At 36.7% G+C, this 26968-nt stretch overlaps 1 protein-coding gene across 1 annotated transcript in view; it reads left to right on the forward strand.

Annotated features, from left to right (window-relative positions):
• Positions 1-864: 864 nt before the first annotated feature.
• SAMD4A (sterile alpha motif domain containing 4A) overlaps positions 865-26968 on the forward strand; it is a 2460818-nt gene continuing 2434714 nt past the window's right edge. Inside the window, exon 1 of the mRNA XM_044073568.1 lies at positions 865-1093. Within this exon, the coding sequence (XP_043929503.1) occupies positions 898-1093 (196 nt within the window). The 5' untranslated portion in view covers positions 865-897. The remainder of the gene's footprint in view (positions 1094-26968) is intronic.

Raw genomic sequence — 26968 nt, forward strand, 5'->3', positions numbered from 1 at the left:
GGATCTGCTTGCACTCTTAAACTTTCGTTGTGGGGTTTCAGCAGAGTACTTGGCGGTGTCTCGTCAGCAGTGTTTCCAGTGTCGCATTTTAAGTGACTAAAAAAGTAAAAAAAACATAGAAAAGCTGGTTTATTTTAAACATTTGATGATTCTAAGGGGGGAGAACTTTGCTGCAAATTGCGTTAATGTCCTGCGGTTTAGGTTTAATTTCTGTACGATGGAAGGCCTGCTTCAGTCTGACCAATTTAGGGTCAAAGTTTGCAGGGTCATCTTTGGTAGCTTTTTATTTTCCGTTTTTTTACTTAGGTTTAAAGACTTGTTAGTTTTAATTCCCATTTACTGTTATTTGTCATGTAAAGAAATACCCGCTGAAAGTGCCGATAACTGGTTTGTAGTCCTCGTGAACTTTGAGAGTGTCCCTTGTTGGAAGGGAAGGATCCTGTACTTCCAGATATGCACCAATTTGTGTATCTATGTGTTAGAAAAAAAAACTAACATTGAAAATTCTGTGCGTGTGGTTTTTCTCTATTGTCACCGTCCCCTGTAAATGAGAAATGCTTATGTATTTTTGTTTTATTTCAGTTTTAAAGAGTGTGGACACATATATAAAGATACCATTGCTGACAAGTGCAAGTTAAGGGAGAAGCTGCGGACTATACTAAAGCAAGACTATAAAATGCATATTTCCGTGGCTCTTTATATTTCTTAATCACCGTTAATTTGCAGACGCGGACAGCTGTAGAAGACGACAAAACAAATTTGACAGGCAACCTCTGGAAAGCGAGCTCCACTGCTGCAGCTTGATCTCAGTATTTGGTATATCTGCATACCGCTTTACGGAGTAGGAAGAATTGGAGCCAGTTATCTTGGAATAGTGAAGCATTATTTTGCCTAATCATGATGTTTCGCGATCAAGTAGGAATGCTTTCTGGATGGTTTAAGAACTGGAATGAGTGCGAACAGACTGTTGCTCTGCTTTCCCTGTTAAAGAGAGTGAGCCGGACCCAAGCACGATTTCTCCAGCTTTGCTTGGAGCATTCTTTGGCTGACTGTACTGAACTGCACATTCTTGAAAGAGAGGCCAATAATCCTGGTAAGTTGGGAACAGCTAATTATTTTTATCTTACATATTGTACCTGTTTGACTTGCTTGTAAATAATGGTTGAACAGAGGTGTCCTTTAAATATGTTGCATAAAACGATAGTGTTTCGAGTATGTATTTTGTTGCAGTCAAGTGGGTTTTTAAACCCATGTAGTGTAGCCACTGCTTGAGTATGAATGATTGATTCTTCTTCTGCAGTTTCGTCTGTAATAATCAAATCTGATCACGTAGAGTCTCAACAGCCTAGGCTGTTTGAACAAGGTGGATTTCTTGCTTTCTCTTAAGGCCTGTGTTTGGTTTAGAATAACCCAAGATTTCCTTCATACGTGTAATAAACGTTATGTTTTCAGAACCTTAACCGAGTTGGAACATTTCATTCTAGTGTATCAGTGAGTGGACATTTCAAACTCATGATAACATCAGTAGAGTACAAAGATTTATATCCACAAGCAAACTGGAACAACCCAAAACTCAAGTTACCAGCTATCAATAAAGTAGTCATATATACCGCATTGTATTTGTGAAATAATTAGTCCTGAATAATTATTTTAATCCATACGGGTGCGCGCGCGCGCGCGCACACACACACACACACACACACACACACACACACACACACACACGTAATTAAAGATGTAGCCAGTATAGTGACAGTTTTATAATGTAATTAATTGGGTGGCTAATAACATAATGCACGATTGTCATAATGCACAGTTACCTTGTTTGCTGTGCCACTTATCCCTTTTTATTTCATTGGCATGATTTGTTTCCACATATGTAACAATTTTGATACTGCTTTTGTATGTCCTACAACATAATTTTTTGTGAGGTACTAAGTGGAGTGCATAGCTTACATATTGTATGGTTGGTTGAACTCAAGTTCTTCTTATGTGTATGCATATGCGTGTGTGTTTGTGTATATATCTGTCTGTGTGTGTTATAGACACAAACGCACACTACCGGTTATGAACACACACAGTGAAAATCCAGGCACCATAAAATTAACCGAATTAAGCAAAGAACAACTGCTCAGTCAAACTTGCAGCAATAGTTTATTGAAATGCATGGAGGTTTTGAACACCATATCCCAAACAATATTAGCTGTATATTGCAAAATCTAAAATAATGTTATTAAATGGCAGGTCAGTGAAGTCAAACAGTCAGAAATGCACTGTGCTGAAAGGTAAACATCAAAAACAATCTTGTTGAAAAAGATTTTTTTTAGATTGCTGATGAAGAAAAAAGAATCACATTTTCTTTGGGAAACAAAGCCATCCCAGTCCCCTTTTAATGTAATCAGCCCTGAGGGTACTGCACATTGGAGGAAGAAACATACCTGCAGTCTACTGTTAAATGCCCACATGCTATTTACTCACAACACTCTTGTTCTGTGACACTTTCTCGAAAAGGCAAGTGCTCTAAATCACACTAACTTGATTTCCTGTAAGTATATAGCCTTCTAACACTCAATTCTACAAAACTCTATACCCCTGCCAAAACCGTAACAGTGTCTCTAAATCACTCTTCTTGCTCTGTAACCGTAAAACTCACTTCCCTGACCAAACACTTAACCCATCCCTTATTCCTAAAACTAAAATCCCCTTTCTGACCTTTGACCTAATCTACACTCCCAGCCCATAACCACGGCTGCCATACTTACCTCGCTCAAACTCAATTAATGTGCTTTGGTAAGCTACAGCATCTGTTTACTACACTCGTATTCAAAATTGTGCATGGGTTTGATCAGAAGCCTACCTGAGCAACAAGACACTCAAGTACCTGGCTTTGTGCCAGTAGTCTTTGAGAATTTGGGAATCGAGCACTTGCAGAACAACCATCATATGCAGGCACACCTATGCCCATCCATGTGAAGCAGTCCCTTAAAGCACCCTGCACACTTTCCACCATATTTCATCCTGTAAAACTAAAATTTTCATAAAGCAATACTGTTTGGCATATTTTCAATTAACTAACATCACACCTAAATATTGCACAGTTGTACTTTTGCGCTAAACTCCAGTGAAACTGACAGTAGCAATATTAATTATGGCACAGTGTTTTGCTCCTTGCTTCATCATGTGTGATGATAAAGCTTAGAGTGAACAAGTAAAAGTGCTAGCATCGTAGTCAACTATTGCTTGGTGTCTTGTTGAGACATTTTTTTTCACTTTAATGTGTAAAGCATGGTTCTACTATGAAATGCTGGCAACTATGAAAACCAACAAGTCAAAAAGATGCACACCCCCCACTTTTTAGTCATTTTTCGAAGGGGGCACACCCTCCTGCACTCCTCGATTGGGGGGGGGGGCAAGCAACCCCCATCAAACTTATATATATATATATATATATATATATATATATATATATATATATATATATATACCAAATGCATGGTTGCACCAACTTGAAAAAGGGAGAAATCTCCCAAAACAAATAAATCATTGCCGGTGCACATTTAGAAGCCACACCATCAGTGATTTATCATGGGAAACAGAGTTTGTTGTTATGCTGTCTTGTCTTTTTTTTTCCTGCATGCTACTGACGCTCAAGCAATTTCACTTAGAGCTTGTGTAAAGCACATATATTGTGTATATCACATACTTTTGTTTTTTGCTTCATGTTGTATTTGAAGCCATTCCTCTTGCATGAGTCAGATCTGATGTGCAGGATACAAATAATAATAATAATAAAATAAACAAACAACATAAACAAAATCCAAAGAAATTATGGAGTATAATCAGTTCCCTACTTCATCCAGGCTCAAATAATAATCCTTGCTCTAACGCTCACCACCACCTTCCTCCAAACAAACCCAAACCCAGATGAACCATCTTCATCACATTCCTTAACTTCCTGTCTACCCAGTTTTACACTCTCACCTATACAAACCTTCATCATAAAAAAAACTCCTTCATAAACTCAAACCTTGTACAAATGCACCTGACAACTTACCATGAGAATTCCTACAGCTGTCTGCAAGCTCCATTGCCTTCCCCATCAGCATTCTGCTTAATAGATTTATCCAAGAGTCACAAGTACCACTCGTCTGGAAAAAAGCTTATGTTCTTCCACTTCATAAAAGCAGCAATAACTGACATCTCCAATTTCTGACCCCTCGCTGTTCTCTCTCCCATCTCTAAGATATTAGAGAAATGTGTTCATATTCAGCTTCTTAATCATCTGGTTCAAAACCAGATCCTTTCTCCTACTCAGCACGGTTTCAGGCCAGGTCAGAGTACTAGGCTGTCATTTCCTTTATAGACACAGTAAATAGAGCCTGTGATGCTGGTCACATTGTCTCCTCACTATTCCTTGACCTCTCTAAGGCCTGCGGTACGGTATCCCATCCCCTTCTTCTCACCAAGCTCACCAACTTAGGCATCTCACCCTCAACTCTAAACTGGTTCTCAAACTATCTCAGCAGTAGATAACAATCCATCATATGGCAACATTCCTTCTCACCTTTCCTTAACACTACAACAGGTGTACCCCAAGGATCCATATTGGGCCCCCTCCTATTTACCATATTCATTAATAACTTCCATACCATTCTTACTCAAAGCATAGTCATCCAATATGCAGATGATTCTACAATCATCTGCACTGCCAAATCCATATCTGAGTTACAACTTCTTACCCAAAATGCCTGACTCCTTCATCTATACCTCATACCTTATTCTATCTCTATACTTGCACAACTTCTCCATTTCTCTCTTACAGTAACTGATCACATGTGCAATTGTCCCACCTTTCTAACTTCTCTGCTGCTCATCCCTACTATCCTTCAGAAGTAATAATCAAATAACCAATATTCCTTTTGTAGAAGCCTCATTAATACTGTGTTACATTTGTTTGTTGCTTTCTTAAGTGTAAATATTTTCTACTGTTGCTTTTCTCAGGTGTTAATATCTTTTGTATGTAATAATTACTTGTATTTTTTATTAATCCTTTATTTACCATGTAACAATATTTTTTACTTTTTATATCTGTTTGGAGGTTTTCTCCCCGGGCCTCTACTGAAAATGGAAATATATCCAGCTAGACTAGCTCGGTTAACAAATGTAAAATAAATAAATAAATAAATAATACAGCTGATAATACCATGCAATGTAGATGTGTATTCTACATGTAAATACTCTGTACTGTTGTTCTCACGCTATTTATGTATTTTGACTGTAAATTCTCTGTAGTTGCTTTCTCATGCATGTATTGTTTAATCCATGTGGAACTTTTCTCCCCGATCCTCCACTGAAAATGGGCGCAACTAGGCCCAGTGGACCATCCTGGTAAACAAATGCAAGTAAATAAATAAATAAATAAAAAAGTAAAACAGAGGTGAAGGTAGCTTTGATGAATGCTAGAAGTTTCAGAAATAAAAATGCTGATTCATATGTTTTCCTCTGCTTAGAGGATGTTGCCGTACCATTTCTGAAACCTGTTTAAGGATCCAAAATGTACAAAGCAAATTTCAGGGAATACTTCCTTTCACTGTTGCAGATCCAGTGGAACAAGTGGTTGTCTCTTGATACATCTAAAAATATCTAAAAAACAGAAGTAAAGAAGATACATTGGAATAAGAAATTGCTGATTGAATAATTAATATCACTGGTGCTGAACATAATATTACAGCAATTTACCATGCAACATTTGTGTTCCTGTGAAGCATAAGGACATCCTTACTAATCTCCATGATGTAAAAATCTGTTAGTATAAAATTTTCAAAGGGAATATTAGCTAAGAAGTGTGAATGTTAACTCAGCATCGAATAAATGCGCCTGGACATCGACAAATAATATGAAATTGATCTAGATATCATACTTGTAAATCTAAGATCCTTTTTCTCTGTATCTCTTGTTATACTCCTTGTGATTTGCACAAATCATAGCACAATAATCTAACTTAAGAGGAAACTGAAACCGAATCATAAATAAAAAAAAACTTTTTAGGCTTTATCACTGGAAAATGTGATGCAGTAAATGATACACATACGAAAATAGTCTGGGAGAATGCCATCAGTGACCCAAATAAGCAAGTTTAGGATACTGGCAGTGAATTCTACTATATTTGCAATATTTTCTTTGAACACAGGCCTCTGAGGTGTGCACACACAGATCATTTCAGCAAAGAAAAGCACTATATTGAAAAAAAAGCTATACAAAAGAATAAGTAGACACTAAGCAGCTTTAAAAAAATTGCCTTTGTCATAAAAAGAATTCTATATTAAATAAAGTACAAAAATTACTTTTCATATGAAATCCTCTAAATATAACTGTGAACTCCACTTGTCTTCAAAGGATGACTGCAGTAATAAAGCATTCTTTAAATGTTCTGCTTCTTTCGGCTTTTCCCGGTTAGGGGTTGCCACAGCGGATCACCTGTCTGCTCATGATTGGCAGTGGAGTTTTACGGCGTTGAGTTGCCAGCCCGGTGCCCAACCTTCCACAGAAGGCACACACACGCACGCACTCACACCTAGGGCCAATTTAGAGTGTCCAATCCACCTACAGCATGTCTTTGGGATGTGGGAGGAAACAGGAGCACCCGGAGAAAAGCCACGCGACCACAGGGAGGTCATGCAGACTCCGCACAGAAGGCACCCCAGCCGAGGATTGAACCAGAGAACCTCATGCTGTGAGGCGGCAACGCTAACTGCTGTACCACCGCGGCCGTCCAGTAAGAGGAAATTAATTGGCTCTTTTCTTACCTCTTTACCTCATAAAATATTTACCTTCAGTACTCTTACAGATACCATAAGTGATCATCTCCCTACCTACATAATAAGAAAGCAAACTAGTATTCAAAAGCAGACACATTTCAGCATAGCACATTACCTCTCAGATTTAAACAAAGGTTCTATTAACGCCTGTCTAAAACTTTATAACTGGAATGCTCTAAAATACATTCCACTACATAATGCAGTAGCTCTTTTTAATTCAAATTTTTTGAACATCCTAAATGAACTTGCTCCACTCAGAAAGAGAGTTAGGGCCAAACCTGCCCCCTGGTTGTCTCGAATTATAAAACACCTTATGAGACTTAAAACTCAAATTAAGTTAAATAAAAAAACATATTACACTGACCTGCAACATAAAAATGACAAAAATCTCAAAACAATTTGGTCCTGTGTAAACCAGCTTACTCAAGCCTGTCTGCAGTACTCAACCATCTCCTCCACTTAAGACTAACAATTCTACCTACTGTGTTGATGCTTTCAACTTTCACTTAATTCAGTCATTGTCATCACTATTTCAGAATCCCCCTAATATCAACAACAAGACAACAGCACCACCAATCAGTCCTCTGCCTAACCCCTCCTTCCAACCAATCTCTACTACCTGCATAGAAAAAAACAAAAAGTATTACTTAAATTAAAACCAACCATCTTAGCTCCTGACAACCTGCCTGGCGAACACCTTAAGATGCCTGCAGAAGTAATAGACTACCTTATCTCAATTCTAACAAATTGCTTCATCAGTGAAGCATATGTCCCTACCCTCTGGAGAAAAAGCCATATTCTTCCTTTTCATAAAGGAGGGCATTCAGCTGAACTCTCAAACTACAGGCCCATTGCCATTCTTCTCCCCCTAAGCAAAAATACTCAAAAAAATTCATCCAGTCACAACTCTTCCATTATCTTTCACAAAATGACCTCCTTTTTTCGTTTCAACATGTCTTCTGTCCCTACCACAGTACCTCTACCACTTTACTTAGTTTCACCAATACAATAAACATAAATAGGAATGATGGAAGCCTAGTGTCTGCCTCTTCCTTGATTTTATCTTTAAAATGGTCTTTCATTTTATTCGCCTATACAAACTTAATAACCTAGGACTCAACACCACTGCTGCATCATGGTTTCACAGCTACCTCCAAAATAGAATCCAAGCTGTCAAGTGGCAAAAAGACATACCCTTCATTCTTTAAATACTTCAGGAAATTGAAAGGAAACATTTGTGAATTCTTTATTACTCATAAACAATGCATTGGTCATCCATCTGCAGGGCTTAGTAGTATATACTTGCATACTTGCAGAAAACTGTTGTGTAGACTTCACAGTAAGCAAGATATATGCTAGAATGCTGTAGACATAGAGGCATCTGCCATATAAACTACTGATGTGACAACTACTGTTACAAATAAAATTGAAAACTCAGGTTCCTTAACATGATATATGGTAGGTTCATTTACAGAATCAAAGAACACCTAACTAAACCTTTTGCAGTTGTGTTAAAGTGTTAGCATACAGGCATATACCTGACTGTCACTAGCTTTACTGGTCCATGGGGGAGGGGGTTGCTATCACATCTGACCCAAATAATTTTAGACTTGTCAGCTTAACTGTTATTTTAACTCATCTCAATCAGCAGTCTTTCTGCTTCATCCCACCCTTGATCTAGGCAGTCACTCAGAGAGCCTTTTGATGCTGGCAGGTCTGCTCTCACTAATTTGGTGGAATATTTTGACCAAGTAACTTTGGCACTTGATCTTTCACTGTCAATCAGTATTACTTATGTTGATTTAGCTAAAGCCTTTGACACTGTTTTTTTTATACTTGCATTATAACAACATTGAAAAAAATGAGTTGTAATATATTTTTGATTTACTAGATCATTTCTGGGTTGTCTGGATGTACACAGTGTGTTTCAATAAAACAACACCTTTCTGACAATTTCCCTGTGTTTGAAGTTCCTCAGGTTTTGGTGCTGGGCCCCTTTTTGTTTAACCTAGTGTTATCAGCCAGTTCTGTTAATGATCACTGCTGAGAAGCAAGGTATGCAGATGATTGTAAGATAGGATATACTCTAGATTGTAAAGAGGACGCTATGCAGATATCTCGATTTTTTCAGTAATTTCTAGTTTGGGCTAAGGAGGTTAATTTGAACTGTAGCTCAAATAAGTGGGAAGTAATGTATTTCAGAAAGTCAGTATCTGCCCCTAACGTATTCCTAAATGAAGCTTTCTTACATAAGTCTAATAATTATAAGGATTTCGGAATACTTATTTCATCTAAGTTTAATAATTATAAGGATTTCGGAATACTTATTTCATCTGACTTTTCATTTTCATCTCATGTAAATAGCATTAAGAAACATGATTTTCATCTTATGTGGTGTATGTTTAAATTTGTATTTCTAAGAGATGGAATTAGTTAATACATTTATATAAAATGTATATTCATCCAGTATTGGGATATAATAGCATGTTTTTTTCATATACATAATAGGAATCAACTTTTTTATTTGAGATATTTCAGAGGAATTTTACAAAAAATGCCTTCTGTTCAGCATTTAATTTATCAAGAAAGATGTCAGTCTTTAAAGTTATAGTCACTTATTTTTAGATATACTAGGGGTAAAGCAGTCAGTGCTTATAACATTTTTCATATGAACCTTGTTAGAAGAATGAGAAGCAGAGTTTCCTTCTGCTTGCTGACTCACTGTTTGGTGGATAAATATTTTATTTTTTCCTCTGCATGTTCTGCATCAAAAATGTCTAATCCTCTAGGAAAAATATTCTGAAGACAGCTGGATATAGCAACTTGAATCTCACACCTTCCTGTCTACATTCCCTGATTGCTGGATAAGTGTGTTTCTCTTCTTCCTGGGCACACCAATTAATCATTTTCCACAAACACCCTGTTGTCTCCAGCCTTTAATTATTTTTCTTTATGCCATAATTTTGTCAGTGTCAACTATTTATGTTTGTCTGATTGCATCTTTGCTAATAAAGGTAGTGGTTGCTTTCTTTTGGACAGGTTTAGAGCATACACATGATGTGCTGTCTCAATTAAAACATTTGAAGTACACCAGTCCAGTTGCTTATTTGCACTTTCATAAAATTAATGCAGTCTTTTCCTTCCTGCTTCTCTGGTACAGCAGAAAATCTCCAGTTTTCACTGTGGTCTCTATCTTCTAACTCTACTATTTTTGAAAGGGCTATTCTTTAGAAGCCTCATGCTCAGCTAGCCTTTTCTTCATTTCAACTTCTGATTTTTGCAATGTTATCAGTTCTTGTAAATAGCTAGTTAAAAGTTACATTTTTTCTTGCCTTTTGTTATTTGAGTTGATATAGTCCTTCAGTGTTTCATTTATCTTAAAACACCTCTGAGTGGATTTGATTTATTTTTCCTTCTAAATTACTGGAAGCCATCTCATGTACCAAAACTAAAACTTGAACTGGTTTTGCTGAACAGCTGCAAGCTTATCACCAGTTTTCTTTTCTCTTTTACTAATTGATTTCATTTCAGGCTTTCCAGATTTCCTCTTTGATGGCATTTAGGCAGTGTAATTACTAACCAGTGACTGAATTTTCCCCAGACATACAGTTATTCCGGCCCTTTTATAATAGCTTCTGTGTTCACACTGGGAGAGCTCAAATCAATCTATCTGTCAGTGGGCAGCCATCTTGGAAGTCCCAGAATCCACCATTGTTGTCTTTCTTTTCCTTCTCCTCTATCATTGTTGGAGCCCCTGATGCAGTTGGTATTATTCAGTATTCCCATTTTCCTTTGTCCCTAATACTCTGCTGAATTACCTTCTGAAATCCTTTCTTTGCCAAATTCACACATTCTTTTTTATCTGACTGTGCCTCTTGTATCATTGGTATTTGTACCTTGCACTTCTTGATATAATTTTATACTATTTGCTTCTTGTCCATACCTACAATGCCATTTCCATTCCATTAAATGATTCTTAAGTTTGTCATTCTGATAAGGTGCTATTATTTCACATATTCTGCATGATAGTCTTTTTAGTATATATTTCAAACTTGTAACTTACCTGCACACATTACTTTTGTCAGGCTGATCACGTATGCAGTTGCAACTTCTTGTCTCTGTTTGGGCCCATGTCACGTTTTCCCAGGCTTTCATTTCAATAAAAAGTACACAAGAAACAACAACAAAAAAAAAAAATACACATTTTCATTTTAACCTCACCCCCATTTAACTGAAAGCAAATGCACACAACTATATGCACTTCCCAAAAAGGGAAAGTGCTATTCCATATATGGGCAGATGTCCCAAATGGACAGCTGCATCCACAGACTTTACCATTCTAAAGTTAGGGTTAATCATGCTGAAGATGCGTATAAGTGCCCGTGTTCCATTCTACATCCATACCATGCATTCTTGTCCCATTTCACCATCTCTCCCAGATGTGAAAAATAATTTAGTGACAGTTAACTGATTTTTAACATTGCAAAAGAGAAGTGTTAGGACTGTTAGACTTAGGTTTATGGTAACACTCATAAAAAGATAGTATGTAAGCAGACAACTACTACCACCAAAACAGTGAGGTGGTATGCATTTATGGTGGTAAGAAATATCATTCTATTACTCAGAAGTAGAAACTGAGTTTAGAAGGGTAGTATATATCCTCTTGCTGCTGTTCCCAGTTTAACACATGATATGCTATTAGAGAATGATTTTCCTTTACTCTAAGGAGTTGTGGAGATGAAGGAGGAAGATATTTTATTTTCTGATAGACCACTCTATGAATATGAGGAGGGGAGCCTGCAGTAAATAAGCCCACTTATGTGCCTGTGTCTAACCCAGACAAATGGGTGGAGGCAGACAATTTCATTATAATGTACAAATCAAGCAAAGAATAATGCATAACCCTAGAAAGTCATAAAGGTACAAAACGTTTGCTAAAGGAGGAGAGACATGTCAAAGTACACCTGGAAGAGAGCAGCCTGAAAATACTGTAAAGCAGACGGTTGAAGTCACTAGGAGAACTGAGTAAATGAGAATACTCATTGAAACAGTATATTTTAAGGAAATGATGTTAGGAAGAATGGGAAATGCACAATTTGAACTGAATTCCTAAACTTTCTGTCAAGCTAGAATAGATGGAACCAGAAATGGAGAATATTAAGCAGCAGGTGAGTGCTGAGAAGGGAAAATGTAACTATGACAAATATTTCACCAGGAAAGTTAAAATGGAGAAACAGTATGTGGTCAGAGTTTTAAACACATTTATATCAGTCTAAGAAGCATCACAGGGAAGACTCAAGGCAGCTATGAAAGCTGTAAGTAAAGACAAAAATGAAGATAGGTTATTTGCAGATAGAGGTGAACATTGAGAAGACAGAAAACAATAGGGTAATGTTTATTTACCCTGAGACAGAGAGAGAGAGAGAGAGAGAGCAGCAAAGAAAAGACAAGAAAAAGTGGGGGGTAATGTTTACTAAAGCACAAAATAATATTTTTAAGGGCAAAATAACCCTGAATAGATCTCTAGTGATGTTTATGTTGTGCCAAAATATAGGACTCTAAGCAAAAAGAAGAGGGCTCTATGCATTACGTCATAAAGAATGGGAGCAAGAAAAATTAGATAAAGCAAGAACAGCATCTGATGTAAAATAAAACTGGCATGAGTTGTCATTTCTAGAACTAGACTATGAGACCTCATTACCTATGTTAGTAGAAGAGGAGGCAGTGCTTCTTACCTCACACATGGCTGACCTTGAATAAACTCCAGAGTTAGCTGACCTTAGGGTAAGTCAGTTAAATTTTAATATTTTGAAAAGGCATAATGTGTTGATGATACTTGAAGCAGAATAAGGAGAAATATAACTAGGGTCACAGTGAAAGAAGCTGAACAAGGTGTTCCTGTTTCTTACCCATTCTTTGAACTAAAAGATGCCTTGTTACATAGAGTGAATTAGGCTAGAAATTAAATAGTACACCAGATGTTGGTTGCCAAGCTCATCAGAACCCAGCAATAAAATTAGCACATAACCATGTGCTTGAGAGCACTTAGGAATGGGCAGGGTTAAAGGTTTTACTTGTCCAGAATAATGAAAGAAATTTAGTTTGTGCAATATGCCCTGAGTAGTAGTAAATCACCCAACATACAGACTTTAATAAATCTTCTGATTCCAGTGGCCATCCTAGAGGTGCCATTTCAGCATGTTGCAGTGGACAGCTTTAGACCATTGGTAAAAATCTAGCAATGAATTTCAGTAAATTTGGTTAGTTTGGACCATGCAACTAAATACCCAGAAACAGTTCCACTATGTAAAACTAATGCTGAATCTGTAGGCAGGGATACCAAAGGAAATACTCACTGATCAGGTCACTTCATTTACATCCACAATTACATACCAACTGTGCTGGTGCTGTAAGGTCAAGAAACTTAAAACCTCACTGTACCATTTTCAGACTGATGGACTGGTGGAGAGTTTTAACCAAACACCAAAATTCATACTAAAAAAGTTATTGTGGAAGTTGACAAAAGCTGAAACCATTTAATTCCATATCTCTTGCATGCTACTGGAGAAGGGTCTGAAGCCTTGACTGTGTTTAGTCATATTAACATTCTTATTCCATGGAAGGAAGTGCAGACTTTGCCAGTTAGTTTATCAGCAGAGATTAGTGGACCTAGTACAGAAGGAAAAGTGATCTTAAAGCCCACATTTTAGACAGATGATACACTAAGCCACATAAACAAGAAATAAAAGAATTTCCGTTATGGAGTACAGAAAGAAATAAAAGTGTTTACAGAACCACCTGGCAGGATTGCCTGCCAACAATCAAGCCTCTCCACAATCAGACACTATCTTGACAGAAGGGAACCATTATCTATGCAGCAATGAGGGTGTTTTGTGCTGTTGTCAGTCATCATCCAAGCAATGACACCTTTTCTTTATTTTGTCCTAACATCCTTTTCTGGTGGTAAATTAAGCACTTTTGTCACTGCAAGGACCGCCTATGCCCCCTTGTCCATGCAAGCATACTCCACTTCACATGCACCAGCAGAGGTTGCTGTCACCAAATTGAGTGCCCACGATCACATCTTTCCCACCACTGGCTTCCTGCATCGTGAAGGGCCTCCCCTCTCCAGCCAAGGCCCTGTCATTAAAACTGTGACATGAGCTGGGTGAAAGCCACCATGCCTCTCTCCCAGGATGGGTACGGCCATTGTTCCTGCCTGCATGTCTAGTACCTGAACTGCTAGTCAACTTGATGAAACTCATCTGAAATTCATACAGTTGCACATTCATACTTAGACTCATCATTCACACATACTCTTACAAACAACACCAAACTACTTAAATCTATGTAAATTATATACATGTACATATATATATATATATATATATATATATATATATATGCATGCATATGATTGCACATATGTGTGGGATTACCTTAAGTAATCAAAACACCAGACTGTCAGTGCATTGACCACATAATGTCAAAAAATGGAATGCTAACATCTACATGCTACTGCTATGCTCGTGCCAAGAAATTCATAAACAAAAAAAATGAAAAAAATCCTCTACTAATTATATATACTACCTCAGAGATCACACAAAATCAGGGAAAGGACAAGTTCCCCAGCCACAAGAATTGTGCAGTCATGTATACTTATCGACCATCTGTTTAGCTGACCAAATGCAGTAGACTAAACAGATGTCAACCAAAGCCACTTTAAACAAAAACAGTGCACCCGTATATTTTATATATATATATATATATATATATATATATATATATATATATATATATATATTTATGTGTGTGTGTGTGTGTGTGTATTTGTGTGTGTGGGTGTGATTGTGTATGTTTTGTATTGTGCCCCACCTACTTTCCCTTTACTCAACCAAGTTCATAGTATCCAAGGGTGTGTACAATGGGCCTGTGATGTAATTGTCTATGCTTTTGCATATGACTCAACCAAAACCCTACTGTCCTCTCAGACAACACGCCATTGTGACCCTTGTCTCTCCCAGTGATTTAATCCCAGAGGTGTGCCTGGCCAAGAGCTCCATGCTCTCCGTCTCCCCGGGATGAGTGAGCTGACACAAGCCACTCATTCTCATTCTCTCTTCCTGACTCCTGTGGTGTCTAAGCCACTAATCAAACTCAAATCACCTAGGTCATAGTCAGGGATTTGTTCTGTAGACCATAGACTTGGGATAAGGTTAATATGTAACACATGTAACCATTTCAAATCATAGAAGAAGCCTAAATATGTATATTTGTTTGCCACTAGTATAAGTTCATTTTTATTATGCATGTTTAGACACACTTTCTGTCTCTTGCAAGTAGCATTTGACTCCTAGAGTGACTCCATGGACAGCCACAACTACTACTGCCTAAATTTATAATATTAGTTTTTTTTTTAGTTTTTGTAGACTGGTGCATGATGTGCAGTATGTCCTGTGGTAAAATCTGATTTCACTGTAATTTTAAGTTTTCTTCAGTCACATCTTATCCTTCCAATAGTGAAGTCACATCATGTGCATAAGTAGACTTTTGTTGTTAACGTGCTTTAGGTGATCTAATATACATAAAATAACAAAGGGACCCACTGTGGAATATTTTGGTACACCTGAAACTAGAAGGAATGGAAAATTAATTATGCTACACTGTTTTTGTATGCTGCTTTTGTATTTCATAAAAATGTTACCAGAATGATCAAATAGAGCAAATCATGGGTAAACCCAACATTACCCACACCCAGCCGTGGGTTGCTATTGTACAATACCATCATTTAAGACAAATGTTACTTACGTTTCTAAAGTAATGTCCTTGTATAATGACACCGTGGTGCTCTTGCACTTTTTCCCTGGTATCCTGGGGCTTTCCTGATGTACTGTGCATGGGTATGGCATTTAGGTTCCCATGCTTACATAGTACATCAGTGCTGTGTAAAGGAAGGAACGGAGAAAGGAAGATCTCTGTTGCTTTTTTTTTTTTTTAATTAAAACAATGAAATCCATACATTTCAAATGAACAGGATAGATGAGAGATGAGAGAGAGAGAGAGAAAAAGAAAAATATAAGGATAATCAGGTACATTTTTCCAGTTTTGTGTAACGTAACTGATTATCCTTGTATTTGTCTCTGTCCTGTCTCTGTCTCTTTTTTTGAAACACCTTTATTGAATCATTGTGACATAGGCAAATTTACATTTATGGGAAAATAATCAAACTGTATTAACAAATTAAGAAAACACCACCGAAGACTCTACTGATAACTCAAAACTAACAAAACCAAAACCAGATGACGAGGAGACCGCAACCACAAAGAAATGTTTAATATTAACGTCAAAATAAAATCACAACGTTTTCGTCAGTAAAACTGTCTGACTTCTTCAGATAAAATGTCACTCCTTAAACACTCCATTTAAATACTCCTTCCCAACCAATATAAACCAATTAATCTTCCTTAATTGATTAATTAATTTTTAAAAAAACAAGGAGTTCCAAAAATACTAGTATGGAACATTGCTATAATAAACAAAACTCTTACATATTCCATAGGTTACATTTAAAAAAAAATATATATATATATATATATATATATATTAATAAAATTTGTTATTAAAAACCTTAATGTATTAAAAATATATATAAATACTCCGTGTTAAAAACAATTTCATAATTTGGCAGCTTTTAATTTTAACAATGGTAGAATAGATATGTGGTCATTCATACCAGGCATCCTATTAGCTTCCAGCAACACCTGCCAAAAGGTTTCCCGGTATTCTAACCGGGTCTCCCATGGACCCCCCCTGTGGTCCCTCCTTTGTGTCTCAAGTACAAAAAATGTAAATGTGGCCTGTGGGCATGTCAGGGTATGTCGGTACAAAGCATTGCTGTAATTCTGCTTTTGTATTTCATAAAAATGTTCATAGACCCTTCGTTTCAGGTGTCTTTCTGTTTTGCCTACATAAAACCCCTGACAAACCTGGCACATACTTAAATAAATTAATCTCTGACTATTACAGTTAGAATAATTTGATGCCTCAATCCATCTATTTCTGGCTGGAATATAAACTTTGTCAGTGTGTGCTATATATTTGCATTGTCCACAGGCTCCACATCTATATGTACCCTTACGTTGGTTAGAGGTTACTTTAGTCTCCATCTCCCATTCCAAGATGTTTTTTATGTTTTTACCCTTACGGAAAACAGTTTTCATGGTTTTCCCTTTTAAATTGATAAGGTCAGTGATTTCACAAAAGTGTCCCCACTCTTCCTCAATTGTTTTTTTAATAATATATGAATTAGCACTGTAATCAGTGACAAACACTGTTTTATAACTTCCACTTAGGTCACCAACATCAGTAGAAAGTGAGGGTGTGGGCAAATTACCTAAGCCTAAAATAGGCTGATATTTTGTTCCCCTCACTGCATTAACCTCTCCACAAACATTTTCAATAAGGTCCAGGGGGTATTCCCTCTCCAAAAACAACTTTGTGAGCACTGAACATTCATATACATAACCAAGGTCATCAGACGTCATCCGAGAAGCTCTGACAAACTGCCCCTTTACTATACCCTTCTTCTGGTATTTAGGATGTGAACTTGTATATCTCAAATAACTGTTAGAAAAAGTAGGTTTTCTAAAAATAGTAGATTGAAAACCATCCTTGTTAACTTTCAAGGTTACATCTAAATAATTCACCTGATTCTTGGAAGTTTGATGTGTAAGTTTCAAAAATTCCGTACTGGAATTTAAATATTTAAGAAATTCTTCCAGCATATTAGTTGAACCCGTCCAAAAAATACATATATCGTCCAAGAATCGTGAGTAAAAAGTCCAGTGCTGACTGTATATACTATTAAAAACATATTTACTTTCCCACACAGATAAAACTATATCTGCATAGGTGGGGGCACAATTGGCCCCCATTGCCACTCCTGAAATTTGCTGGAAATACTCCCCTGAAAAATATAAAAAATTGTTATGTAAAACTAATTCCATCAATTCCATTACTAGAAAAATATCATTTTCACTAGCCCCTCCTTTTTTTCTAAGGGCTACCTCCAACCAAGCTAAACCCAGGTCGTGTGGAATCACAGAAAAAAGGTCAATATCAATAGTCAAAAAGACCAAGTTGGGAGAATATAAATCCGGTGTGATTTTAGCCAAAAATTCCCAAGAATCTTTAAGTAGATGGTTTTCTTTACCCCAAAGGTGTTTAAGTTTCTTATCGAAAAACTTGGATAAGGGGGAAATCTTGGAACCCTGTGCAGCAACTATAGGCCTTAGTGGGGGATCATGGATACTTTTATGAACTATGGGTATCCCAAATATAGAGGGAACCCTGGGAGTTGTATTCTCAAGAAAGGAATATACACCATAGTCTATAATACCTTGGTCGAATAGGTCCTTAATAGCCAGATCTATTTTTTTGTATGAGACATTGATCTCGTTAATAGAAACTGGCCTGTATCTAGATCCATTGTGCAAGATGTCATTCATTTTTCCTTCATACAAAATTTTATCCATAAGTACTATTCCCCCACCCTTGTCGGGTTCCATTACCCGAATATTTGGATTGTGACTAAGTTTGTTTAACAATTCTGTTTCAGTGGATCCTAAATTAGGAGTATAGACATAGTGTCTATTGATTTGTCTAATCTTCTTTTCGATCCTGGTTTCCAGATTTTTTATGTAGGCAAAACAGAAAGACACCTGAAACGAAGGGTCTGTGAACATTTTTATGAAATACAAAAGCAGAATTACAGCAATGCTTTGTACCGACATACCCTGACATGCCCACAGGCCACATTTACATTTTATGTACTTGAGACACAAAGGAGGGACCACAGGGGGGGGGGGGGTCCATGGGAGACCCGGTTAGAATACCGGGAAACCTTTTGGCAGGTGTTGCTGGAAGCTAATAGGATGCCTGGTATGAATGACCACATATCTATTCTACCATTGTTAAAATTAAAAGCTGCCAAATTATGAAATTGTTTTTAACATGGAGTATTTATATATATTTTTAATACATTAAGGTTTTTAATAACAAATTTTATTAATATATATATATATATATATATATATATATATATATATATATATATATATATTTTTTTTTTTTTTGAAATGTAACCTATGAAATATGTAAGAGTTTTGTTTATTATAGCAATGTTTCATACTAGTATTTTTGGAACTCCTTGTTTTTTAAAAATTAATTAATCAATTAAGGAAGATTAATTGGTTTATATTGGTTGGGAAGGAGTATTTAAATGGAGTGTTTAAGGAGTGATATTTTATCTGAAGAAGTCAGACAGTTTTACTGACGAAAACGTTGTGATTTTATTTTGATGTTAATATTAAACATTTCTGTGTGGTTGCAGTCTCCTCGTCATCTGGTTTTGGTTTTGTTATTAACAAATTAACTTTAACAAACATTATACTTAACATATATTGTTATATATCATATAACCTAAGCAACATTATACATAAATTATTCTATTCCTGCCCCTCTTTTTTTAAACAAGAAACGTCTTTATTAAACCATCACTTCGACATAAGCAACCATACAGTTATATAAATGAAAACAAATCACACCGACACAATCCTGTTTGCAAGCATTTTACATCACAAACCATACTGACACACTTCCATTTGCAAACATTATACATCACGTATAATCTACCCAATTATTTTCAGTTAAACATTATATAGCTCATTTAAGTCCTGCCATCTTTTTAACCTCATTCCTCCCCTGTATGTATTGTTTCCACAGTTCCCATTTTTCCTATGTAGTTTGTTCCTACCCTTTTCTAAAGATTTTAATTCCAGTTGTTTTATCTCTGTTACATTTTATAGTAATTGCTTTTTTGGCAGCCACCTTAATTAGACACAGCAAGGCCTTACCGTGTCCAGGGAATTCTGATTCTGTATCACAGCTCAGAAAAATCATCTCCCTCATCACACCAATCCGCCAACCCAGCATCTCCAACAGTGCATCCCGCAGGGAATCTTTAAAATCCACCAACTCACCGCACTCCCAGAAAATATGTTCTCAAGTACCTCTTTCTTCCCCATCACACCTCCAACATTTGCTGTCTATCTTAGGAAAAATTATCTGGAGCCTACTTGGGGTATAAAAATATCTACGTAAACATTTCCAAGCAAAAATCCTAAATCGTCTGGATTTTGTTAAATATTTGGGAGACATACATATATTGTCCCATTGTTTCTTTGTGAATTGCTTATGCAATCTCACTTCCCAATCCTTTCTAACCTCCTCTGAGTGATTCTTATAGTTATCAGGCAATATTTTATATGCTGTACTAATTATTCCTTTTTTAATGGCAGCTGCTATTTTAGATTCTACTAGACACTCTACCACTGCTGGTTTTTCATTTAGCCCCCCCCCCCATTTCTTTCTCTTTGCCTGTACTGTGATATCAGTCCTTGATAGGGAAGGCAGTCTCTAACCTGCAGTCCAAATAAATTCCTGGCCTGTTCTGTTGTATTACCTTTCCCTCTGTAGTTATTTGCTCCCAATACCTTGATTGTCTTGCCAATTTTCTCCAATAAATTCCAGCCCCCTCTTGCCTGTTGTCTGTATCCCTAATTGCAGTTATCCCTATCGACAGAATCTCCTGTCACCATTCCCATGTTGGCTTAGGTTTTTAGAATACTTTCAGCTACTTTATGAATATAATATTCTGTATAATTATTGTTATTCTCCTTAAATGCCTGCATTCAAAATCCCAGTCTCTAATTGTTTCTTGAGCTTCTCCCTTGTTTAAACATCATCCCTTTCCACTCTGAATTATAGTTTTCTGCTTGTGCTATGTATAGGAGCCTTAACTGTGAAATACCCCTTCAAATTGGGTAATCCCAATCCGCCCTGTTCTACTGGAAGAATCAGTTTATCCCACTTGACACTTGCCATCTTCTCCCCCAGATAAAGTCCTTCAGCTCTTCATTAATTGCTATCCACAACTTCTCATCTGGTTGATAAAAATATGCCTGACCTGTGTATAAGACTAAAGGGACTAAAAACATTTTGACTGCTTGTGTCTTACTATCCGTATCCATATAACAAAGCTCCCATTTTCTCCGTTTTTGTATTATCGTTTTAGTCTCTTCCCACATATCCTTTGTTGCCACACCAGAATAATTTTTAATCCATGCTCCTAAGTACTTCATTTTATCATGTCCCCATAATATGGATATTGCTGAACCAATTCTTGTGTGGGTACATAATTTACCACTATTGCCTTTGTTTTAGCTTCATTAATTTTGTATCCCGAAAAGATCTGAAACTGTCTCAAAATGTTCCACAACACTGTAATGTCTCTTTCTGGTTTTGTCAGATATAAAATAATATCGTCTGCAAATAGAGACAGCTGTTTTTGACTACCATGCCAATTATATCCTTGAATTTCTGAGTTCCTTATTTTCTTTGCCAGTGGTTCTGAATATAATGGAAATAACAAAGGGGAAAGAGGACACCCCTGCCTGGTTCCTCTGCTCAAGCAGAAATGATAGCGAGGACCTCACCCACTTTAATTTTCGCATCCAGTCCAACATATATCCTCCTAATCAACCTTATAAGTTTTTCAGGAAATGCAAATACTTCCATTGCCCTGCTCATAAAGTCCCAGCTTGCTCTGTCAAATGCTTTCTTTGCATCAAGACCCACCAACAACAATGGTATTTTCTTACATTCTGCTTCCCTCTGGATCATCAGTGTTCTGTTAATGTTGTCAGATGTTTGATTTCCCCCCACAAAACCACATTGATCTATATCTATGAATTTTGCATTACTTTTGTCATTCTTTTAGCCATTATAGACACGAACACTTTATAATCATGGTTTAGTATTGAAATAGGTCTGTATGAAGTTGGGTCTGATGGATCTTTACCCTGTTTAGGTATTACAGCTACCACTGCTTTCTTCCATAAAGTTGTTACTTCTCCTCCTCTTAAAATACTGTTAAACAAAACCTTCCAGATCTTTATCTGTTTTTCCCTTCTAGCTTCCAGACTTCCACAGGAATACCATCTATTCCTGGGGACTTACCTGTAGATTGGTTATATATCACAAATTTTTATATCCTGGGGAGTAATATGTAAATTCACTCCAAACTCCTATTACTGAATTCACATCTTCCATGCCAAATATTTTCATAAATTTCTTCAAAAATCTATCCTCCTTTATTATAATGTGCCCCCAGACACATCTTCACTGTTGGAAATCACATTCCAGTCCCCTCCTGTAAATAATATTCCTTGCTGAAAACTGATTATTTCTTCCAGAATTTTCTTAAGCTTCATTATAGCAGTTTTAGGTGAAACATAAATACATGCCAGTGTAATCCTCATCCTCCTTTGCCAGTAGCAATACAAATCTGCCATTATTATTATTATTTTTATCCTCTTATATCACTATTGGAGCTCCTCATGCAATTAATATAAATAGTCCTCTTTTCCTTTGTACCAGGTATTCCGCTGAATAGCACCCTGAAAACTTTTCTTTATCAAATTCACATGTTCATTTCTTTCTGTGTGTGTCTCCTGTAACATAGCTGTTTGCACTCTACATTTTTTAATATAGTTCACTACTCTTTTTTTGTATTTATCTGTGAGACCATTGACATTTAAAGATATTACAGAAAGCATCATTGCATTAAAAAATTATTATTCCCACCCTTTATGTTTAACATCTTTTTTGTTAAATGTTTAGTTCCAGCTTTTGTGTTACAGGCATATACTGTTTGACAGTTTTAACATTTATACAGTTGTTGCTTGTCATATCTATTTGGGTCAATGTCACATCTGACAAAACTTTTTATTTTATTGAAAGTCCTCAAAAAAGTAAAAACACACTCAGTACCACCTAAAACCTATTAACCTAATATTAGCACAGAAAACTATGTACATCATCAAATATTTATTATTTATTTATTTATTGCATTTTTTTAAAAGTCTTTAGAAAAGTCTGCTGGGCCTAGGTGAGCCCATTTTTAGTAGAGGCCCGGGAAGAAAAGTTCCACATAACATTAATAGTACATACAAGAAAAAGTACAGTATACAGTGTATATACAATCTCAATGCATGGAAATAAATATTAAACACAGTGGTACAAGTTATTTACAAACATTACACATCAGCATTGTGTACAATTTGATCATTGAGGATGGAGTTAGTCAAGTGGCATAGCATTTTTGATTGTTACTTGTTGGAGTTTTGTAGGCATAAGCAGTTGAATTCAGCAAGTCAGAGAGAGCTCCTAAGTAGTGATATTGTAGCAGGATATAGTACTGGATCAGGTGTTAGGAGGTACTATTTTGGCAAAAATACATCGCCAGAGAGAAGAGAGGTGTGATCTAAGAGACTTCGTAAAGAGAGCAGGATTGCTGATTGTTCTGATAGAAGGTGGGAGGGCATTCCGTAGTTTTGAAACAGTAAAAGAGTACAGCAAGTAGTTAACTTTTACCTTCCTAATAGGACAAATAGTCACAAACTGACAGCCACACTCACAAACTTGATTTAATCTAAAAGAAAGATTCAACATGCTAAGATGCATGGTGCAGCCTGTGCTTCTACTAAGTGCTAATTGGTTTTGTCTTTTCTTTATAGCTCTCCAGCTGGGAAGATCCCTGAATGCTTTCAGAGAACATTATACAATGGCTTTCCATTAGTATTCAAAAACGAGCACGCTGATTGGCCAGCGCAGCCAGTGTGCCAGGTTGTAAATCTGAGAATATACTAACTTCCACTGAGTGATCTCTCAAACCTCTTGTATCAGAGGCATATGGGATATATGCAAATGACCCTTATGAACTTCAGATGTTTCAGCTATATTTGGGCTATCCCATATGCCTCTGATACAAGAGGTATGAGATATCCCATATGCCTCTGATACAAGAGGTTTGAGATATCCCATATGCGTTTGAGAAGTCACTTTGTGGAAGTTCTAGCTTGGCTGGAGTTTTCATTTAGTTGTTACTGATTGGTTTTTCTGTGTGACCTATTCACTGTTTGTTTTAGAGAATATACTAACGGAAAAAGGTCCGATCGCCCTGACTTTTTCCGTTAGTATATCTCCTGATTTTTTTTAACTGTTTTTGCTCTGCAGAGGTAGCAGTGGAGAAAGGAAGATCTCCATTGCTTTTTTAAGACATCTCGCTATGTTATATGAGTTGAAGAACTCGTATAACATAGCGAGATATCTTAAAAAAAAAAAGCAACGGAGATCTTCCTTTCTCCATTGCTGCCTGTGCACAGTACTAATGTACTGCGTAAGCATGGGAACACAAATCCCTCACACATGCACAGTACATCAGAAATGCCCCAGTATACCGGAAAACTGCAGAAGGGCAGCACGGAGGCATTATACAATGACATTATTTAAGAAAAGTAAGTATTTTTTTCTTAAATAATGTCACTGTATAATAGCAGTAACCCACGGCTGGGTTGTGGGCAATGCTGGATTTATCCACGGTTAGCTTTGTTTGGTCACTCAGACTTTGCCCTCGTGACCAGACCACACCAACCATGAGTAAATCCAGCATTACCCACACCCAGCCGTGGGTTATTCTTTAATTATCTCCTAGGCAGTTTCTGTTCTCATTTTTTTTTCTTCAGCCAATCAGTCTCCACCAGACTGCAGCCAGTTTCTCTTTATCAGATTGTCTCCATGGAGAGATGAGAACCAGGCAGCTAGTTTCTCTTTATCAGATTGTTTCCATGGAAACATGAAGACCAGCTGCATACTGAGCATACGTGTATTTTCTAAAAAAAAGCCTCATAATATTCAATATTCTTTTTCATTTGTTTGTTTACTCTTAACACGTTACTAAATCAGTCTAAGGTTGTTAATATTTCTCCATGCAAGAATGAGAAAAAGCACATTAATTTTTCTTCTGTCATGCTCTTTTAACCAGACTTTTTTTTCCTTGCATTGCCTGTATCTCTTAAAATTGAACAAGAAGAAAGTGAGAAGGGAGAAGAAAAGAAAAAGAAAAAAACAAACAAAAAAAGGAACAGCAGCACCTGTTTACAGTCCCCATTACAGTTAAAAAATAACTGAGAAAACTTGGTACTTACGTATTATTGCAACCAGATTTTAGCGATAATACCACTTGCTTCCCGATATCAAAATCTGACCGTTAGTGTTGTACAAATGTCAGGAAATGTCTTTTCTTTCACAGTGAAGGTTGTCTTAAGAAGGGTTGTCAAGAACAACTGAGAAAGTTAGTGTGTCACTGTGGCTGTGTGCACTTTACTGCCAGCATGTGTGCAGCTATCTCATTTGTGCATTAACGGTGCTTCCAGCCAAAGTGACAGTAACTTTTCCCAGTGTTCTTGATAACCCGTCTTAAAACCACCTTCACTCAAAACACTCCTTGTTTTCTTCCTTGTCAATGTGCGTGTCACGCTATATGTTTTCCATTCAGTATGACTCCAAATGGTGAGAAGGCGTCCCTCTGTGTGTTTTAATCCCAGAAACAAATCTTAAAGTAAGCAAAATACTGTGTTGTACGAGTCTCGGGGAAACCAATGACACAGCTGTGATACCTGAAACCCAAATACAATTATAACCGTTATTCGTCAGCATTTGCTGCCACGAAAAAAAGTAAAGTTCAGCAGGCAGACTTTCAATAAGTATCATGCTGGCAGTAAAGTGCATAAAGAAACAACAGCATGTTTTTTTTTTTTTTTTTACATTTTATTGAAAACACTCCAGAAAAAAACTTGTATTGTTAAAGGAAACACACTATATAACAGATATAAACCATTAACAGTCAGATTTCAGTATCAGGAAGTAAGTGATATTATCACTAAAATCTGGTTGTAATAATAAGTAAATACCGAAAACTTTACTTTATAGCTTTATAGCATGCAAAGAAAGCCATACACCACAAAAATAGTGCTAGTAAGAAAAAAAAATTCTTTACAGTTAACTTTCTCCCTCCTTTTCCCCTCCCCAGTGCATTTTTGAACATTAATGACATGCAGTTTTTTTCATATTTCACACATTATTATTGCATTGTAATCTCACATTAAGTTACTGGTTGTATTACTGTTCATCTCCATCTTCCCAAATCCTGTCTCTGCTTCATTTCCAACGTACTCTAGATTCTTCTAGTCAACTCTCGTGCTTCCTTCCTTCATTCCAAGATTTTCTGTTGAAACATTGGAAAAAGTTTCACAGACACATGTGTCTGCCTGTGGTGTTTATTACCAGAAAAACAAGAAGTAGAATCTCTTTCTGTTTCACAGCTCACTTGTTATTGGACAGACTTTTGTATTTCTTCCTTAGCATTTACTTCATCAAAAAATAATTTTGTCCCTTCAGGGAAGATTACTTTGAAGGCAGGAGGGTACAGCAGTTTGAATCTCACACCTGCATCTCAACATTCCTTGAATAGCGGAATAAATTTGCTTTTCTACTGCCTGGTGTGCAATGAGTAATCATTCTCCTCAAACACTTTGCTGTCTTTCACTTTTAGTACTTTGTCCTTCTGCCACAGTTTTGTCTAAATCAACTCCTTCTGCTGGTAGGATTGCATCTTTACTATTACTGTCTAGGTTGCTTTCTCATAGCCAGGTTTGGAGCATACACATGATTTGTGCTTTCAGTAAACAACTCTTGCTGTGGAATACCGTCCAATTGCTTATTTGTGCTTTCATAAAATTAATGCAGTCTGTTCCTTCCAACTTCTCTGGTATAGCTGAAAATCTCAGGTTCTATAATTTTTTTAAACATTTCTTCCTGAGCAGTCTCGCAGTGTGATATTCAGCTAGCCTTTTCTTCATTTTGACCTCTGATTTTTGTAGCATTATCACCTTTTCTGAATATTTGTTTAAAGCTTCTTCCATTTTTTCCAGGCTTTTGTTGTTTGTGTTGATATACTCCATCAGTGTTTTCATTTATTTTAACCAGGTCTGTGTGCAGTTGTCTTACATCATCCTGTAGGTTAGTAGAATTCATGTCTGGAGGTTGCATTACTTTTTGCTGAACAACTACAGACCTTTCCCCAGTCAGTGTTTCTCCCTTACATTTTGTTGCTGATTTTTCTCCAGGTCCTCTGTATTTCTTTTTTCTTGGCATCCAGGCAGTACGCTTACTAGCCATTTACTGAAATT

This window comes from Protopterus annectens, chromosome 6.part0 (assembly GCF_019279795.1).
Source record: "Protopterus annectens isolate FY-2018-M chromosome 6.part0, PAN1.0, whole genome shotgun sequence".
NCBI classification, from domain to species: domain Eukaryota; kingdom Metazoa; phylum Chordata; order Ceratodontiformes; family Protopteridae; genus Protopterus; species Protopterus annectens.